At 36.0% G+C, this 22,029-nt stretch overlaps 1 protein-coding gene across 1 annotated transcript in view; it reads right to left on the reverse strand.

The window, feature by feature from the left end:
- Positions 1 to 22,029, reverse strand: part of PAH (phenylalanine hydroxylase) — a 71,318-nt gene that overhangs the window by 43,827 nt on the left and 5,462 nt on the right. The window contains 1 exon segment of the mRNA XM_074271412.1: positions 20,250 to 20,433. Coding sequence (XP_074127513.1) covers positions 20,250 to 20,433 — 184 coding nt within the window.

Raw genomic sequence — 22,029 nt, forward strand, 5'->3', positions numbered from 1 at the left:
ACTACATCACCTAACTGCACAAAGCACTCCAGGACTTTTTCTTTTTAAAGCAAATGCCCTTTGTATATAAAATATAGAGATGCAAATTCTAATCCAGAAAACAAGATTATTCATAGCCAATTGAGTGACCAGACTCAAAAAGTCATCAGTCATTAATGAATTAGCATTGGCTTGAAAGGAAGTCTCCAGTGGAGTGCCACAGATATCTGTTCCTGGCTCAGTGCTATTCAACATTTTTATCAATGACTTCAGTAAGGACATGCTGATATGATTTTAGATGACACAAATCTAGGAGGGAAAGGGAATATACTAACTGATAGAGCCCCAAAATTGACTTGACAGGCTAGAATGACGAGCTATGTATGATAAGATGACATGTAATAGGAATAAATGTCAGGTCCTGATAGGCAAAACGAAAAGTAATTGACAAGTGTAAGAAGGAGAGGCAGCAATTTATGTGACAAAAATCAAAGAGTTTCAGTGGCCCTCAAGTTTAATATGAATTCTCACATGAGTGTGACAGTGACCAACTGAGGCTGTTTTAAGAAAGGTACAATGCCCACAGTGGAAAGAGATGATTGTGCTTTTGTGCTCTGTGCATATTAATAGTTAGACCATATTTGGATGTTTTATTTGTTTCTGTTCATTCTAAATTAGCAAGGAGGAGATTGTTTTGATGATTGCTGCTTTAGAATTGGTACAGCTAAGCTATGTTCCTTCACATTTTTTTTAATTGATTCCCTTACTATTCTTGATCTTTTGCTTTTGGATGAATTTTATTATTACTTTTTTAACTCTACAAACTCTACAAAACTAATTCTACATTGGCAATTTGATTGATACGATACTTAATAAGTACATTAATATAAGAAAATTTTTTGTTCTAACATACCTTCTAAATCTGATATTCTTTGGGGTTTTTTTTTTGGGGGGGGGTTATTGTTATTCTTCCTCATGAGTTATACAATAACTTTAAAAACTAATGGAATGAGGGTAGCTAGGTGCAATGGTTAGAGCACCAGCCCTCACATCTGGCCTCAGACACTTAACATTTCCTGTGTGACCCTGGGCAAGTCACTTAACCTCAATTGTCTCAGAAAAAAAAAAAAAAAACTAATGAAATGGGGGAGAAAAGATCCAAGATCCATAATGATGGCATCTGTTATTGATATATTCATTCAATAATACTGTCCTGTTAAGGCTATGAAAGCAATACTTTATGACCTGGTTCATTCTTGGTTTGCTGCTTGACTTGTTCATATCTATCCCATTTGGGTATTTGCCTACTTGTTTAGGTTGCAGAATCACAGATTAAGTATTGGAAGGAACCTTAAACCTTAGAGGTCTAATCCATTTAGGGGTCACCTAATCCAACCCACTCAATTTTACAGAGAGGGAAACTGAGATAAGGCTCACAGAGATTAATCAATTGGGGCAGCTAGGTGGTGCAGTGGATAGAGAACTGGCCTTAAATTCAGGAGGACCTGAGTTCAAATCTGGTCTCAGACACTTAACATTTCCTGGGTGTGTGACCCTGGGCAAGTCACTTAACCCTGCAAAATGTGCTCCTTAAAAAAAAGGAGAAAAAAATCAATCAATTAAACCAAGGTTAAATGGATGGAAAGCAGCAGTAGAAAGCTAAAAACCTGCTCCTTTCATTTTGAATCTAGCTAGCTTTCCATCAAGACATACTGTCTTCTTTCAACTAATCAGTCAATCACCAAATATTTATTAAACTCTTAAAAAGTGGGAGGTACTATGATATGCTGGAGTGTACCAAAAACAAAACAAAACAAAACAAAACAAAACAAAACAAAACAAAACAAAACAGGAAAGACTTGTCCTCAGGGAGCTTCTATTCCAGTAATTAATTGGAATTTATTTACATATAAATAAGTAAATAAATAGTTTCATATGTAAATATTCAAATGAATATAAAATAAATAGGTGTTCTGTATGTAAACACATATGTATGTAATATGGAAATAATAGATAAATACAAGACACACAGTCATTAAGTTAATTTGGATGTTATCGTTAGATGGGCAGCCAGGATTTAGACATTGATAAATCTTTGGGGGCACCTTCTCCCCACAATCTTCATCACCTTGATATAATAGCCTGATTTAATTAGGGGAAACTAGAAACAAGATAAATTTAAGAATGGAAGTTCACCTTAAAGGAAAAAGTATTGACAGTTGAGGGGCTGGGAGAGGACTCCAATAGAAAGTGGGTTTTGAACTAAATTATTGAAGGAGATCAGAGATTCTGATGGGGGGGAGAGACCTGAGGCAGGTTGGCCAAAAGAAGTCTACTGGAAGTATCTTTGAACAAAAGACTCGCAAAGGAAAATGTTATCCATATCCACAGAAAGATACTCTGGAGTCTGAATGCAAATCAAAATATTTTTCCCCCACTAACTGTATTCTTTCTTGCTTTTTTTGCCTTTCACAAATGTGTTTAATATGGAAATATGTTTTCTACGTTAGCCCATGTATAAACTACATCAAACTGCCTACCACCTTTGGAAGAGAGAAGCAAGGAAGGAGAGAGAAAAATTTGAAACTCAAAATCTTCTAAAATGAATGCTAAAATTTTTTGTGACAAGAAACTGGGGGAAAAAAAATAAAATACAACTAAAAAAAGAAGTATCTTTGAACTCAGGTCTTCCTGATTCCAGGTTTGATGCTCTATCCATTACACCACCTAGCTACCCTAGTTAGAGAAGGATATAAACTCAGGTTTTCTTACATTAAATCCTTGCTGCTGTGGTGAATCCCTTGATACAACTCTTACCAAGCCAAGGACAGAGACTGTCTTTGTTGTGTATATCTCAACACCCAACATGGCAACTGGCACATAGGTGGCATTTAACAGATACTTGTTAAATTAAATGAAGCATTTGAGGATCTGGGTTCAAATCCAGCCTTGGTCACTTGACAATAGTGGTATAACTCTGGGTATACCCCAATTGCCCAGCCAAAAATTTTTAATTAACTTTTAAAAGATAGACTTTAATATTAACAAGGTCATTAGACCAGAAATCAAGACTCGACTATATTTCAGCCTCCCCACTTTGCTACTTATTATGTGTGTAATTTTGGCCAAATCATATCTTTTCTTGGAGGCTTCTTTTTCTTTTCTGTAAAATGAAAGATTTCGTTCATTGATATTGAAAATGGCTTTCTGCTCTGATGGATTGTAAGTTTAGGAAATGTCTCTTCTTAACAAAGAGGAGGATTTTAAAAATCAAGAGCAAGAGAATTCTTTAAGAATATATGTAGCAGAAAGATCCCTGTCTGTGCAGTTCATATTCTAGATGACCTTGGGTAGCTCATTTAATGTCCCTGTGTCTCAGTTTCCTCATCTGTAAAAAGAGGGAGTCAGCCTAAATGGGGTATGGGTTTCCTCCCCACTCTAGATCCATAAATGATCTATGCTCTCTCCTGAAAAAAGCAGGGGGAAAATTTGTCCCCTTGCTCATTTCAATGGTCTGTTTGTTGTTCCCCAAAAGAACATTAGATGGCAGCAAAAGAAAGTAGGAAAGAAGGAGCTAGGCTCAAAATTGTGAGTGAAAATCCAACACAATTTTTATTTTCGATCTGGAGGGGATCTTTGAGATTATCTCATCCAGGTTGTTAAAGCAGAATCTGAAATGAGGAAAGACTTGCATTCAAATCTTACCTCTGACATGGGTTGTTTTAATCTAGCTAAAAGATTTGACTGCTTTAAATTTCAGTTTCCAAACCTATAAAATAGGATAATGATATATACATGATTTCTGCCAGACTGGCTGTGAAAAACTAATGAAATTATAAATATGAAACAGCTTGAAAACTTTGAAGCCATATAAACATGTTATTATTATTACCCCCATTTTCAGAGGGCAATATTGCAACCCAAGGAAGGGAAAGGAGAAATAAGAGGGGGCCTTTGTGAGCCTGTGATGGTTTGTTGTATCCTGACTATATGATGTAAGCTCCCTGAGGGCATGGACAGTTTCACATTTATATTTGTATCCTCAGCATAAACCAGATTCCCATGTACATGGTAAGTGCCTAATAAATGTCTGTCAATTAACTTGCTAAAAAAAAAAAAAAAAAAAAAAAAAAAAGGAAATTTTTCAAATAGTTCAGAAAAGGACCACAAAATGCAATCCAGACTACAGAGATTAAGCAAAAGTATTTCTTTCCTTTTTCCTAGTCACTCTACCTTCTTTATTCCCAACTTAGTTAGTAACATCTTTGTCATGAGTCTCAGCCAACATTTGATTCAATGAGATTGTAGTTATTCAGTCAAATCCAGCTCTTAGTGACCCCATTTGGGATTTTCTTGGCAGACATGACAGAATGGTTTGCCATTTCCTTTTTCAGCTTGTTTTACAAATGAGGAAACTGAGGCAAACAGGATTAAGTGACTTGTCTAGGGTCAAATAGCTAGGAACTAAGGCCAGAAAGATGAGTCTTCCTAACTCTGTACCTGTCACCCTATCCTGCACCACTTAGTTGGCTCCCCTAGAGAAATGATACTTAGATTTAAGATAATATATAAAGACAGCGCCTCTTAAAGTTTCCCTTATATGGGAGGGAATAAGTAATGTGGGCTAGTGTTTTCCGTTATAATCAGCATCACTGTAGCTCTTTTTTGTTCGTTTGTTTTAATTAATAAGTTGTCAACTTAGAAAATAGGACTCTGAGCAAAAGAATCACAGACCAGATAATTTTGAGTTGAGAATGGGGAGAAGTTGGAAGCATAGAATATTCCAACTTCAGGACCAGGGTTTGATGCATTTGTGTCATTCATACACAAGAATCAAGTCAGATATAAAGGGCAGATGTAATGATAATAACAATAATAATAAGAAGAAAATAGCTTTTATGTAACACTTTAAGGTTTGCAGAATGCTTTACGTATACCGTTTTATCAATCCCTGTTTGGACAATGGAGACAGCAAGGTAGCACAGTAGAAAAAGGCCATCTCTTGAGGTCAAGAAGACTCATCTTCATGAGTTCAAATGCAATCTTAAAATACTAACTGTGTGACTCTGAACAAGCCATTTAGCACCATTTCCTCAGTTTCCTCATCTGTATAATGAGCTAAAGAAGGAAATGGCAAACCATTCCAGTCTCTGCTATGGAAATCCCATATGAAGTCTTGAGGAAACTGAGGTAAATAGGACTGAAAAGACTTTCTTACAATCATACACCCTACCTAGCAACTAACTGGCATTAAGCTCTAAGTTTACCAATTCCTTATATTTACTTTCTTTCCATCACGCCATATTGCTTGTTCACTCACAAATAATGTCATATCAGCAAGGCCTTAGACACTCTTTAAATGGCAGACACTTAGCTCTTTTTCATGTACTTGGGACAAAATGAAGTTGAGTTATCTAAGCTTCCTTTAAAGTTTAACAAAGAAGCCATCCAGTGAGCCACTCTACCTCTTGGGGACTGAAGAGGGTCTGACTCAGTTTACACAATGATGTTTTTCATGATGGTTTTTGGAGGCCTATTAATTCAGAGGGAGCATCCAGGAGCCCTGGATAGAGAGAATTAAAATGTTATTTTCATCTGAGATGTGGAAGTAGAGGGCTTTGGACAGGATGAAAGTACTGGGCCCTAAAGGATATACCAATGGCAAAAAAAAAGGAAACAAAGCATAAAGTATCAATGAGAGGCATTGAAATTAGAAAGACAGGTTCAAATTCTGTCTCTGAAACATACAATCTAGGGAACCAAGAATGTGTTATTTAATCAGATGAGTTAAACCAATAAAATCACAAACCAAAACATCAACACAAACTCAGTGATAATACCTTATATATTTTTACTTATATTTAACATTTTTTCTAAGCACTTTCAATGTTATCATCACATTTGAGCACTATAAAAGAAAGCCTATATTATACCCATTTGACAGATGAAGAAAATGAGACTTGGAAAACTCACACTAGTTTTCCCCAAGGTTGCCCACCTATTATGTGGTCTGGAACAAGTGATTTACTGGGCTTCCAGTGGTAGGTTAGGTACCAGAGAACCCAGAATTCTAGACTTCCAAACTAATACTCTTTCCATTCATTTCTTCTTCCCAGTTTTATCTCAGACTGGTCCCAACAATAGAAAATATAGGTAAGCCCTCCTCACAGGGATACTCTGAGCTTGAGGTTCTCAATAATTTAAGGCAAATCCTCTGGGGTAACTTCAAATACCCCCAATAGAGTTTTTCTTTTTTTCTGGGACAAGAGAGAGAGATGGAATTTTTAACATTTTGTCAATTTTCCAATTTGGTGCCCAAATTCCTCCTCTCCTAAGGAATTTAGCCCTTGTCCTCTTTTAGCCTTAACACTGCTATTGAGACTGACCTCAGCAACTTCCTAGCCAATTACTTTAAAAAAAGAAAAATTAGCTCATCAAATTAAATTAGCTCATTAATGATTTTTTTAAATGGTTTCTTGGTCCATAGGTCTTCCCTGGGCCCGATTCCCCAGTCTGGCTGGCTCCCTATTCCCGAGTTAATGAGTGACCACCCCAGGCTCAGGCAACAGAGGGTCTCTGTAAAGTAACAAAGAGCCCAGGCGGGCTGATAATTAATAAATATTGATTTGGCACTAAGAAGAGCAAAGGCATTTAAAGGTTGGCCCTGGACACTCACTTTTCGGTCCCATTCATGTAGGGTCAGCTGGAAGAGCTTGTGCCCAATGTCCCCAAAAAGAAATCTTCCTGACTCTGTGCAATCAAGGTCACCTTCAGGCTTATTAAATCTAGAGCAGATCAAGGTCCAAGTTGGTTGCATTCTAACCAGCCCCCGATAGTCCTAGCCAACACTAACCAGCCTGACCCACCTCTTACACCCTCTCCCCTGCCCCCAACTACTCCATAACCTTTGCCTCTAGCCTGTCTAGTAAAAGCAATAAATCCTCCATTTCATTGGACTGAAATAGAATAACATTTTAATTCTCTCTACCCGGGGCTCCTGGATGTCTCCTCTGTGTCAATGGGCCTCCCAAAGCTATCATGAAGGGCATCATTGTGTAGAGAGAGCCAGACCCTCTCCAGTCCCCAAGGGGCAGACTGACCCACTGGGTGGCTTCTCCATTGTTATTTAAACTCCGGAGGGAGCTTAGATAGCACAACTTCATTTTGTTCCAAGTATTTGAAAAACAGCTAAGTGACTGCCATTTTAAGAGTCTGAGGTCTTGTCTATGTTGACGATATTTAAACAGCAACAAACAAATGGAGCAATGGAAAGAAGGAAATACAAGGAAATGGGAAACCTAAAGCTTTATACCAGTTTTGCCAATAAGTAGCAGTGTGACTTTGGAAAAGTCATTCCAGCTCTGTGCACCTGAGTTTCCTTGTTGACCAAACAAGGGGTAGCTCAAAAAAAGATTGTACATGTGAAGCATTTTGCAAATCTTAAATGTTGTAGAAAAACTATCTATTATAGTTATTACTATTGTTGTTTTCATTATAATATCATCATCTTTGTACATGTGCAAGCAGATGAAGTGTTTAACTGAAGTTAAAAAGACCTGAATTCAAATTCAGCCTCAGACACCTATTAGCTGTGCAATCCTGGGAAAATCACTTCCTCTCCCTTTATCTCAGTTTTCTTATCTTTAAAAAATGGACTATTTAAAACAATGGGAACTTATCTCCCAGGGTTGTTGGGAGGATCAAATGAAATGATAATAGTAAAGCATTTAAAGATATACTGTTTCCACGCAATAGGAGCTATATAAGTATAGATATTATTATTAAAAAGGGATGAGCATGGGAAAATCACAAGATTTTTTTTCCCCAAAGAGATAGCATGGAGATTTATTCTGTGTTAGAGGTATAAAAAAGCACATCATTCATGTGACTTGTAGGAAATGCAGCATAAGTAGAAAGAGATTTGTAGTCAGAGGACCTGGGTTCAAATGCCATCTTTGCTCCTTGCCTCTTTGTCACTATCGCTTTGTCCCTGCATCTGCCTTGTCCGTTCAATTGCCTTTTCCCTCCAGCCCTAGGATCTCCCAGGTACTACAGCTGGTCCCAAAGAGCAGGTTTTGTTGTCTCCCTATCCTGGATAAATTTGTTAAAGGCCTTTCTAAAAACATGGTATCCAAAATTGATCACAGTAATTCAGATATGGTCTAACTAGGGTCTGCCACCATCTTTGTTCCGGAGACTATATCTCTCTTAGAATCCTCTCTGTGACCCGCCATTTTGCACCGGGAATACATACTGAGATTGACCATAAGTTCTAGAATTTTAAAGATCCTCTATAGCTTTGGTTCCAAATTCAAATAGAAACTTGCTATATATAAGGATCCCTAAGAAAGCCACATATTAACATTGTCTAATTTTGAAGAAGCTAGTGGCACATTGGACAGAATGTTGGGTATGGAGTCAGGAAGATTAATTTTAATGAGTTCAAATCCAACTACAGACACTTATTAGTTGTGTGACTCTGGGCAAGTCACTGAATTCTGTTTGCCTCAGTTTCCTCATCTGTAAAATGAGCTGAAGAAGGAAATAGCAAATTACACTGGTATATTTGCCAAAAAAAACTCTAAATGGGATCATGAAGAATAAGGCACAGATGAAACAACTGATCAATAACAATGTTAAATATTTACCAATTACATTTTTATATGGTTTAGGTAGCACAATGGTCCAGGTCTAAAAATCCTATGATCTAGAGATCAGCATGGAACATTGGAAAGAGTGAGGAATTTGGAGTCAGAAGACATGAATTAAGTTTACTATCTATTTGACCTTAGACAAGTAGTTTAACCAATTTGAGCTTTAGATTTCTCATCTGCAAAATGAGAGGATTAGCACAAAAGAGCCATCACTATTAAATGTCTACTATTTGTCAGGGATATACTTGAATGGCAATTCAAAAAGGCCAATATTGGTTTGATAGGTATCATGGCTAGACAATAGACATAGAGAAAAGACCTAGAGGAAAAAAAAAAGAAAGAACTGATGGAGTTAGTGACCTGCAAAGTCTACAAAATAAACTTTGAATAAGTAATTGTCTGTGCGTATGTATGTGTGTATTTTCTTGCAATGTGACTGTGGAAAATGGCAGTTGCTATGTGGAGAAGTGATTGTCAAACCTTAAACTTCCTTATAAATATTATTTCTTTCTTTAGCACATGGTGCATTGTTTAGAATCTATAAAATAAAGTAGTGGAAATGGTTGGTTAGTTAGGGTTTAAGAACCTTTCCAGCTCTAAATCTTAATCAGAGATAGCTATGTGGCATAATAGACAGAATGTAGGTCTAGAATAAAGAAGATTCGAGTTCAAATTCAGCCCTAGATATTACAAATTATGTGACCCTGGGTGTCACTTAAGCTCTGTTTGCCTCAGTTTCCTAAACTGTAAAAAAGGAATGATAATTGCATGCTACCTCCTCATATTGTTATAAGGATCAAAAGACATGCTTTTTTCAACTTTCTTTTTTTGTAAATCTTAAAGAGCTATATGAATGTTAGCTATTATTACTGTATATGATTTTACATTTGTCCTTATTTTGTATTTCTTTTGGGGCCACATTTTAGGAATGACATTCATAGGATGAAGAATTTCTAGGCAAAAGACCTCAAGTTCATGTTTAATGAGGATAAGCTGAAAAAAAATGAGAATTTTAAAGAAGATTTAGAGGAACCATGATAGCTAGCTTTAGATATTTGAAGGACTAGTACCAGAATCCTAAACCCAATTAGGGCCCAGAAAGCAAATTTAGGCTTGCCATCTCCATAAATATCCTAACTAATGTATTTAGTTCAGGGTCTTCTAGAAGGCAGGCATTTCATATGTTTTCCCTTCCCAGATCTCACACCCCTAGAGGTATCCCAAAGTAGAATAGTCTTCCTTGGAATACCCTCATTGGAGAGCATCAAAGAACAGTCACATGTCTACTTGTCACATGTACTATAGAGGTCATTTTATTTTTTTAGATATCACTTTAACTAGACAAATACTAGGATCTCTTTGAACTCTGAAATTCTGTGATTCAAAGATTCTGTAAATTTCCTCTCACTTGATTTGACTCATCATTTTAGCCTGTTGAGATTTCATTAGATCCCGACTGTGATATCAGATGTATTGACTCTGTTTGGACAATTTGAAAAATACACCATCTGTACCTCATCAAAGTCGTTGATAAACATGTTGGGAAAAAACAAGGTCAAGGACTGACCTGTGATTACTTCACAAGATATCTCTTGTCAAGTTGGCATTAATCAACTAATCACTACTTTTTAAGTCCATCCATGCAGCCAGTTTTGGATAGTGCACCTAAGAATATGATCATGTAACCAACATCTCTATCTTGTCCAGCCAGCTATCAAGAATATTGTCAACTGCCTTGCCAAAATTTAGGAAAAACCACATCAGTATTACTCCTCCCACTTATCCATCTAAGAACCCTGAAAAAAAGGAAATAAAGTTAAGTCTGGGATAACTTACTTCTTGATGGTTTTCTGTAATCACCGTTTCATTTTCTAAATGCTCAGAAACCATCCTTCTAAAAATAGATTCATAATAGTTTAGGATTTCTGTTTAAATAAGGGAAGGATTAAAAGTTCCTTCATTTATGAACCAGGTTGGAAACTTCACAATTGTTCTCCTTCACAGAAAAATTCACATGGAAAAATATAGGATTTCCTATGATTCCAAATACCCATTTCTGTGTCAACTTCTTTCACAAATAAAATAATGCATGTAAAAGTACTTTTTAAAGATATGTGTTCCCAATCTGCATCCAGAAAGAATGTAAATCACTGAATGTGAGTCACAACATAATATTTTCACCTTTTTTGTTGTTGTTTGCCTTTTTTTGTTCTCATTTTTTTCCTTTTTGATCTGATTTTTCTTGGGCAGCAGGATAAGTGTGAAAATATGTATAGAAGAATTACATATGTTAACATATATCAGATTACTTGTTGTCAGAGGGAAGGAAGGGAGAAAAATTTGGAACACAAGATTTTTCAAGGATAAACATTCAAGGAAAAACTATTTTTGCATATATTTTGAAAACAAAAAGCTATTATTTAAAAAAAGAAAGGAAAAAGAAGAAAAAGAAACTTTAAAAAGTAAAAAAAAAATGTTCTACTCCAAACCTGTGTCCAATACTTTACTACATTATATGAAAATGGTATAAAAGAGTAAAAGATATAAAGATGAAAAAGCCACAGGCCTTGCTCTCAAGGAGCTTAAAATCTTATTGTATACACAAGTAAACTACAACATAAGTGAGAATGTAAACCGAAAGGTGAAAGACTACAAGCTTTCAAACCTGGTTCATAAATGGGATGGTGCTCAGGAATCTTTTAGCTCTACTCTTACACAAACAGAAATCCCAAATTGTAGTAATCAGAGAAGTGAGAATTAGGAATCACTGAGATATGATAAGAAAGTAACTTCTGAACTAGAATCAGAGACAAATATTTGGAAATGTGGATCTGGTGCTCTGGGGAGGAATTAGAACATACATTATTAAACATATAAACTTGGACATTGTTTTGATGTGATGAGACCATCACTAAATCCAATCATGAATTTAATATTCATGAAAACTGCCAAAGAAAAAAGTATAGTCAGAAGAAAAGAAAGTGGAACTTTAGGGTATATAAGAAATAGGAAGTTCAAAATAAAAAGCCACCAAAAAAAGTAAGATCAGAAAATGGGGAAAGGGAAAAAGAACCAGGAGAGAAAAGTGTCACCGATTACAAGAGATTATCAAAAAGGAAAGGATGATCAACATTGTCAGATTCAGCCAAAAGATAAAGGCAGATGAAGACTCAAAGAAGACTCCTGGATTTTATGAGAAGGAGATTGTCCTTGGTCTCGGAAAGAAAATTTTTCAATAGAGCAATGAGGACATGTCAGGTAGTAAAGGATTTTGGAGTGAGAGGGTGAGTGATGAGACAGTGGAGAAAAAAAGTGTTGCATAAATAAATGTAACCCTTGTTTTATATGTCTATCAGCTCTTAGCACAGTGCCTGGAAACTTTTAAAGACTTAGTAAATAAATGTCAAGTAATAATAATAACAAGAATGATGAAAAGGAGGAAGATGAAAATCATAGTAACAAAAAAAAATTATGTAGTGCTCTAAAGGTTTATATTTTACATATATTATCTCATTTGTTCTTCAACAACAACCATGCTGGGTTCTTGTATTATTAGCTTTATTTTACAGACAAGGATACTGAAAAGGAGATAGATGAAATGTTTAAGAAAAAGCCATTTATGTAAGAAGTTCAAAAAGTCAACTCAGAAATATCTTGCTTTAGGTTTTTTTTTTAGAAAATGACTTAATGTGAACAGTTTCCCCTGGAGAATAGGGGCATTTGATCTGTAGTTCTTGAGAATCTATGGATGAGGAAGGAAAAGAATGGGAGGTGAAAGTTCTTCCTTATCAGAATTGTCTCTAGTGTTTTGATAAGAAAAAAAAAAAAAAAAAAAAAAAAAAAAACAAGAGAATTCAATGAAGAGCTTGAGAGAAAGTGAAAGACTTTCCTGGGATTGTTGACATGGAAACAAATAAAAAAGACTCATTTAAAGAGAAATAATGAGATTTAAAATTTTTCAAAGACTACAATTAATATGTAGAATGAACTGAATGGAGTAAGACTAAGTTTTCAGAAAAGTAAGGAGGAATCACTATATTGAGAATTTGAGACGGCTCAATTGTAACATTAGTCACTGACAAAATATTGTAAATAATTATAAATGTTTTTATGTTTGTTATTGCATGTATTTTCATATACTATATGTACATAGGTGATATGTTTATACAAGTTGCCTTTATTCAGTAATTTTAACATTTAATTATAGATAAATTAGAGTAATAAGCATTAAAACATAAGATTTCTCTAGTTTGTTAAATAATTAGTATTTAATTTTAATGATGAGGTTCAAGTGAATTCTATAATGCAAAATAATTATAAATGTATTAAGAACAGGAAAAGTGGGAAGGATCACACATTTATTAAATGTGCACTGTGCTAAGCACTTTACAAATATTATCTGATTTGATCCTCACAATAACCTATGACATAGATACTCTTAGCAGTCCCATCTGAAACCAGAACTTCTTATCTCCAGCCCCAGCACTCTAGCTGCCTCTGATGAGATGCTTATTTCTAATAATAAATAAATTATTTAAATATACCATTAGGTCACCAATGAGTTTGAAAGAATAAAACTAAATAAATTCCACTGGCAGACTGGATTTAGTAGATTTACTAGTGAAAGTGGTAAGACTCCATCACATTATTTTCTCCATACATGGGGATCCATTTCTCATTTGTACTATAACTGTAGCCTGTTCATTTATGATTGCTATAAGCTGGAGACAGACTGACAACAGAGATACCAAGTCCTATCAGCAAGAGAGAGAACTATTAGCTAAGCCATTTCCAGTAGACTTCATAAGGACTTTAAGAAGGAAAAAAAGGCTCCAAAGAAATGTTTTGCATTAAATCCACTTTCCCGAAGGATTGAATAGGTGGGGAGAGGGAAGATGGCGGCCCTGATTTGGGAAGCTATTCTGAACTTCACTCCTTGCTGTAGCTTCTCAGGAAATATCCATTTGTAAAAGCTAGTCAGTTCATTGATGGGAAGTAGCAACAAGTGTATTGCTATAAGAGAGAATACACCGGTTTCTAATGTCTAGAAAGATATTCCATTTACTCATGGGACTCTGAGAAAAGGAGCAATAGTCATATTCTGGGGACCCAGTAAACTAGTCTGAGTTTAATCACGGGATGCTGAATTTAAAGATGAAAGCAATCTTGCAGATCTCATATGAAGAAATTGGGTCTTTGGAAAGTGACTTGGATCAATGGGATCTAGGGTCAAACAGCTGATTAATGGCAGAATTTGAATATTCCACGTGATGTTACATTGAGGGGACAGGTGATCAGGGTGGGGAGGGGAAATTCTAACTTCAAGACAGATCACAGAGACCAAGAGAAAGATAGATAAGGCATTTTGCCTAACCCGATTATGGAAGTAGACCTGGATTCAAATTCTGCCTCTGACATTCATTCCCTTTGGGTAAATCCTTTCCTAAATCTGTTTCCTATTTGTCAAATGATAGAACGAGACTAATTGGACTTTGAGATTCCCTACAGCCCTGATCTATGATATCATAGCTTCTAAGTTCCTTCTGAATTTAATTCTCCAATTCAAAACAGCTTCTCTTTGCCCCAGTTAAAGTCAGCTCATCTTCCCTATTTATCACAACACCCAAAATGGCAACTTATCTATCCATGGCTTACAAATTCGGGTGACTTCAGCAAGTGACATCAACCCTGTGGGTCTGTTTTGTTATTTATGAAATATTAAATTACTTCCTAAAATATCCCTTCTGCATTTTGGCCTGGTGCAAAGGAAGCAGCAGAACAACCTATTCTCCCCTCCTAGAAAATTCTGCCTTTTTGATTTCCTCACCTCCCAGTCCAGAACATCCTATTATTCTGGACCCAGGCCTGACACCCCACTAAGCCCCCTTTTCATCATCCCAGCCTTAGCAACCTCCTTCCCAGCTCAAGTCCATTTGGCCTCAGAAAATCATTCCAAACATAAATCTCCTTCCAAATCTAAGATTATAAATCTATTTCCAGGCACAATGCCTTGTCTGTTTTTCTCCTGGTCTCTGTAAACTGTCTCCATGTTGGAATGTCCCCCTCCCCACACTGCCCACCCCCCACCTCAATGCAATGTCATGGAGAGCTTTCAAAGGGATAGGTAAGAGGATTAAGAGATGGGTTGATAGAAGATATTAATGCTCTTTTATGTTGTTTTGAGGAAGGATTTTAGATCATCAGGGAAGAAGAGGCAGGGGGAGAAGGACCTCAAGGATTCAAAGCCTCTCAGGGTCCAAATCCTATTAAACTCATGTCGGCCTCTCAAGGATGCATGGAGAAGGTTGAGGCTTCTTTAACATGTTGCTGTAATTAACCTGGCTTAAGCGGGTTTGGGGGCGGGGAACTTTGGCAATTAAAAACCTAAACTTTTCATTTTCTATCATCCATATGGTCCTTTGAACCATTGAGGGGACAGAATGCAGGCTGGGCCAGCTTAACTGACTTGAGGGATTCGTGGCATCCAGTTAAACACACTCCAGGCCCTGCTTCTGAGTTCTGGATTTAATGGGCATTTTAACTGGAAGAGGAATCATCAATTGAGACTTGTCTCATTCTCTTTGGAGAGAAATGATCTTGTTCTTGAGCTCTGCAAATAGCAACTTTTCAAATATCTCAAGAAAGTTCCTTATTCAGAATAAAACTTCCCTCCCCAGCTCAATACCTGCTAAATTATCTGGAATCCTACACCTAGAACAAAGATTCTTAACTGCGTTTGCACTGTAGCCCCTTTTGGCAGTCTAACAAAAGCGACAGATCCCTTCTTAGAATAATGTTTTTTAAAGGTAAAAAAAGAACATATTAAGTGAAGCATTTATATTGGAATACAATTTTCTAAGTAATTTGTTTTTAGAAAACAACAACAACAACTTCACAAACTTCAAGTTAAGAACTGCTGCTTTCTAGATCAGGAAGGTCAAAGAAAGAAGGTCATATATGTACCAAAAGTATTCATAAGTAGCCATTTCTGATGAGCAAAAAAAAAAATTCGCAAAATTTTGATATCCATTAATATATCAAGTAATCAACAATTTACCAACCATCATATACCAGGACTATTGTGCTAGGAATTGCCACTGGGGAATGGCAATACAAAGTAAAGTACATCAATGTGATTAATCCTTTGATAGTCATTTATGAAGTTCCTACTATGTGCTAGAAAGAGTTACAAGGGAAAAAGTGAAATAGTGCATTTAGTCAAAGAGCTTACATTGTTTTGTGCTGTGTAAAAGAAGAACTCAGAGAATCTTGAGAAGTATTATAAAAATAGATGAAAAGTGAAATATGTAGAACCAGGAAAATAATACACACAATGGATAAAAATGGCATCCCGTTCCCTTCTTTGCAGAGATTGGGATTCTAATTATAATATTAGTAACATTTATATAAAACTTTAAAGCTTGCAAAGTCCTTTACAAATATGATGCCATTTAATCCTCTTAACAACAATAGGAAAAAGGTATTACTATTATACCCATTGTCCAGATGAGGAAATTGAGGCAAATAATTGTGTGACCCTGAGTTCAAATTCTGATTCTACTTCTCACTGCCTACCTCTTCAACCTCAGGTAGGTCTCTTGTAATGCTGCTTTTCAGTTTACTCATCTGTTGACGAAGGGGATGGTGCTCTGAGGTTGCTCCTAGCTTTATCTCTATGATTCTGTTAGTTGCTGCTTTTCAATTTTATGAAACTATAAATGAAATTAGTTTTAGGAAATATAAGCTATGCTGGCAGAAAAAACTGATTAAAAAAAATGTTGGATTTATGGTTGCCAAATAGGGATCATTCCATCTGCTGTATCGACCTCACATCATATTTGCAAAGATCAAATGAGACAATGAGCTGAAGAAATGTGAGCTATTTTTATTTGTTTTATTTTTGGTCCAGACCTATGGAGAGGAAACTTCCCACAAGGCAACTGCCACAACTGATGTATATTAAGTCTTTGTTTGTAACAGAACCTTTTTCTTTAAATTTACCTTCTAACTCCTTGTATGGATAATGTATTGATCTATTTATTGACAACCCGTGTGGTTAAAATGTGAGATTCTTGGGTTCTCAGAGGAAGTTTGCCCGTTTATGTAGATAGAATTGAACACTGAGCTGGGGGCAAAGTAAATGACAGAAAAGAATGGAAAGGTCTTCCTCTCACTCGTTAGGGATAATAAGATTGAGAGCTGGAAGATATATTCAAGATCCTTGAGACCAACACCTTAATTTTACAGATTAGAAAATTGAAGACTAGAAAGGTAAAATTACTTGTCCAAGGTCACAAAGCTAATGACAGAGCTGGGGTCCGAACTCAGTGTTTAATCCAGCATTCTTTCTAAGAGAGTAGGCTGTGCTCCCCTTAATTCCTGTCACACTGCCCCAAAACTTTATCTAATGTCTTATATCAAATTATATATATATATATATAATATTTATATTTATATATATATGTATATATATATGTATATATATATATACACAATATATACAAAAGCTCAAAATGGCTCCATATCCTAAGCTCAGTTCCCTCTTTTGTAACCTAAGACAACTCTACAAAATGATCTCCTTTTAGTTCTAACTTATATGAAATAAGTAGCCGTGTATCTGCTGGCTCCCTGTGGTTATAGAGACAAGTGCTGTTACAAATATAATTCTTTACCCACTCATCTTGTTCTCTTTAAACAGACTTCCTCCCTTCTTTTTCTTCCTTCCTCCTCCCCACTTCAAAAGACCCTCCATCGCATAACACCTTCCTGGGCTCCCCTGGAGACTGGCTGCTTGTCATTTGTCTTGATTTCCTGCTCAAGTGTTCTGGTCAGTCCCAGACTCCACCTGCTCCAGCCAGAGCCAGAACAGCTATTTGATGAGACGGGGCCCTTTGTACTTCCTGGCCTGGGGCTCCAGTTAAGAGCAGGTGGCCAGGCAACTGGGGCATGGAAGTCATCAGGGATCCAGCCAAGAGCTTTGACAGAGGAGAAAAGAACCAAGTTGGAGCTTGATCTTACCAGGCATTGCTGCATCCTATCTCCCAAAGACCTGAACCCTTCCCCCTCATCTCCCCCCTACGTAGCTCAAAGCCTTTTAATATCTGTCCAACCACCCTAAGGCAATGAAGTAGCAACTGCCAGTCACCAAGGAATTCATCTCCTTGCCTTAGCCATTCTTTTCAGAGGAAGCAGCAATTAAATGGAAAGAACACAGAAAGGGGGAGCCCAAGAACCCACATTGGATTCCCCATCCTGCTGTTGACTACCTGTAAAGCAAGTCACTTAACCTCTGGGTTAGTCAATTTCCTCATCTTTAATATGAGAGATTGGAAAGGAAGAGAACCAAAAGTTTAGACCAAATCATACCTAACCCAGGATCTATAAGCCTTTAAAAAATTCTAGGAATTTTATTTTAATGCAATTAATTTCCTTTTTATTCCTTGCATTTTATTTTTTTTAATTTTTATTATTTTATTTTTTATTGTTATTATTTTATTTTTATTAACTTAAAAACTTTATTCTGAGAAAGGGTTCATAAATTTCACCCAGCTGCCAAAGAGGTCTATGACGGACACACAGAAATTGAGAACCCCCAGATTAAATGATCTCCAGCTTTAAATTTCTGCTCCTATGGGGTATATTTTTAGAAAGCTATATAATTAGCTGTATCATAACGTCTCATGGATCCACAGAAAAGGAATAAAGCAATACAAAGTCACATTGTGAGAGATTTGTCTTCTCCCTGTATAGTGTATTAAAACAGTGATTTCAACCTTGTGGGTCTTGGGAGAAGGGGAGGAGAGCTAGATTTGGAGTGAGGAATTAAGTTAACAGGCCAGCTTGCCATTTATAATCTATGTGACCTTGAAAAAAGTCACTTTCCTTTCTCTGAGACTCAATTACTCTTCTATAAAATGAGAGGATTGGAACAGATGCCCTCTGAGATCTTTTCCAAGATCTAAATCTGTACATCTTTGATTCTACTGTCTTTTGATTCAAGTCTTCATGGTCTCATTAAGTCTTTACTGAGAAACAGCTTAGATTTAGAGATGGAACTAGGAGAAAAAAAGTTGAATTGATTTTTGATCCCTGAAATACAACATTGCTTTGAGCCTCTAAGCTCCAGCCATTTAGTTACAAAAAGAATATTGGACTTGGTGACCTAAAACTTGAATTAAGTTTTAGTTATATCTTGGAAAAGTTAAAAGCTAATGAATGAGTCTCTTTGACGATTGTTTTTTTTAGGTACCTGGCACTATGCTCAACCTTGGGGATACAAAAAGTGTTCACAATCTAATAGCTATTGTTATGAAGATCAAAGGAGATAATGTACTCCCCCCCCCCTTTTTTTGACTTGCCCAGGGTCACAAAGCTAAGAAGCATTAAGTATCTGAGGCTGGACTTGAACTCAGGTCCTCCTGACTTCAGGGCTGGTGCTCTATCCTCTAAAGCCACCTAGCTGCCCCGAGTTTATGTCCTAAGATTTCCTCATTTCACTTCTCCAGTACTACTTCTTAATGTCAACTTTTAGTTCCTTGTATATAGTAAGCACTTAATGAATGCTTGTGGAATTGTCTTTATTATTTAGCATTTCAGTTGAGGGAGGGATGAGGAGAGCCATTCTAAGGAAGTATCACTCAATATCACTACACCTCTTATGTGGTCACTCTATTATCTCTGTTGTTATTTAGTCATTTCGGCAATGTCTGACTCTTTGTGACTACATTTGGGGTTTTCTTGGCAAAGATATTGGAATGTTTTACCATTTCCCTCTCCAGTTTATCTGGCAAATGAGGAAAGTGAGGCAAACAAGATTGAGTGAACTGCCCATTATGACACAGCTAATGAATGTCTGAGGCTGGATTTGAACTTAGGTCCTTCTGACTCCAGGGCCAGCATTCCATCCACTGAATCACTTAGTTCTCCCATATATAATATAGTGAAATATGTAATGCTACTATTATTTTTATGTGCATATAATTCTAGACAGGGTATCCTCAAAGTCTTATTGCTCTTTTAAACTAAAATAAATTTCAGCTTCCTTCTTTCTTTTTCTTTGTTTTTAAGATTTAATAAAATAGCATGAAGATGTTGGAGAGATTCGGTTTATAAATTCTTGAATTTTTCCTCATTGAAATGGAAGCTTCTTGAGAGAAAAAAAAAATGTTTCATGCTTTGTACTTATATTCCTAGCTCCAAGCACAAGACCTGGTACACAATAGGTGCTTAATAAATGCTTGTTGATTAGTCAATAAATGAAAATCTGGAAATGAAATTAATTTAGAGCTGGAAGACACAAAAAAAGTCATCTGGTACAAAAACTCTCCATTTTTTACAGATGAGGAAACTGAGAGTTAGGGAGGGTTATGACTTGTCCAAAGTCACACAGGTAGTAAATAGCAGAATCAGGATACAAATCCAGATTCTCTGACTCCAAATCTAGTGCTCTTTCTATTGCATTATAAAGTCTCCTTGAAAATAGTAACATCAAAAAAGAAGAAAAAGAAATACTCTGCTGAAAAAAATAGCAAGAGCTTTTTTAAGAAAATGAGTCTCAAAAAATCGGTCATTATTAGGTAGGACTTCATGGTCTTATGAAATACAAAAGAATCTCACCTGTATCTTTCTTCTTGTCCCGGGAAAGCTCATGAACAGTGGCGCCAATGTCATGTCTCAAGCTCTTGATGAGGTCATCAAGAGCAGGGACACTTCGATTGTCCAGGTTAGTAAAGAACTCATACTCATCTTTGTTTAGAAGAGAAGGTCTAGATTCAATATGAGTCAGGTTTACATCATTCTCCTAAAAGAAGAAACAAACAAATGATGGGAGGACAAAACACTTTGTGGCTGATACTAAAATGGGCTGGGAAAAGACACCCATAGCCATTTCCCACAAAAACAATCTTTCGAAAATTCAAACCTCTTTCAACAAAATTTATTTTCATTTGATCTTGAGTTGTTTTTTCTCCCTTAAAAGCAAAATAGTAAACTGAGTCCTTCTAGAAATGAGTCTATCAAATAGTAATTTGATAAATAAAATAAAATAAACCCCCAAACAACATTAGTATTGAAACATTAAGATTTTAGAATTGGTTCAAAATATTAAGCCATTGCAGAATAATATGGACAATATGACCATGTGGTTTTGGAGTCAGTGGCCCAGCTTGTCATTCCTTTGAAATTCTGCCAGTTGGCCTAGAATCCTGAAAATTTATCTCCTGTAATATAATATATAGCAGAATGGATGTATGCTCAGAGGAACTGGATTCAAATCCCAACACTGACACTACAGATGCTTTAGAAGGCTCCCAACGATCACAGCTCTCTTTATAAACCTATTTTGGAAGTCCATTGGAAGGTGGAAAGAGTGAGATGATCCTCACTAAATATTCTCTTCCATCAACATCCCACTCCAATTATCCACATTATATGGGCCTAAAAGAGAATTCTAAAAGAATCCATCCTTGATTCCTTATTTTTGATGAACTGATTTATTTATTGGTCAAATTAATCTGTATTCTTTCTAGGTCACCAAAAGAGTCATTCTTTTTTTTTTTTTTTTTTTTTTTTTTTTTTTGCACAGAGATGACTACCTTCAATTTGGGAGTTAGTAAGATAAACCTGAGGGTCATCTCTTTCTTGGAGTCTTGTCCATGTGCTATACTCTTTGGATTTCATTATTGTTAACTATCCTCAAAAATATTTTTAAAAAAAGCTAAAATAAGCATAGCTAACTAATTAATTTAATAATGTTTTGAAAATTATTAATTCATTTCAGAATAAAAGGAAGGAAAAAAGAAAAACCCATTATTAATGATCTGTAAACTCAGAATCATACAGTTTCAGTAAGAAAGAACCTCAGAGAGTCCCTTATAATCTGAACTGTTCTATTCCTAACAAACAAATTGATCAACCACTCTCTGAACACTTTCAGTGCCAGGGAACTCATCCTTTTATAAGGTAGCACATTATATTTTGGGAGAATTCTGCTAGAAAGTTCAGAAAAACTCTAAATTGGAAAAACTCTTAGTAGAATGCCGCAAGGATTGGGGAGAGACAGGCACACTACTACTCAGTTGGTAGAGCTATGACTTGGTATAATTATCCTAGGGAGCAGCTGGGAATTTTTGTATAAAAGTAACAACAAAATTGTCATACATTTTGGCCTAGAGATCTTAGTGCTGGGCATATACTCAAAAGAGTTGAAGATAGAAAAGCAAGTTGCAAATGCACTAAAATAATCATAGCAACAATTTTGTGGCAGAAAAAAATGTGAAAAACAAAACAAAAAAAAATGCCCATTGGGGAATGGCTAAACAAATTGTGGTACATGAGAAAGTTACTCTTCACCCCATAAAAATAATGATTGTGAAGAATTTATAGAATTATGGAAAGT

This window comes from Sminthopsis crassicaudata, chromosome 5 (genome assembly GCF_048593235.1).
Source record: "Sminthopsis crassicaudata isolate SCR6 chromosome 5, ASM4859323v1, whole genome shotgun sequence".
Classification (NCBI taxonomy): domain Eukaryota; kingdom Metazoa; phylum Chordata; class Mammalia; order Dasyuromorphia; family Dasyuridae; genus Sminthopsis; species Sminthopsis crassicaudata.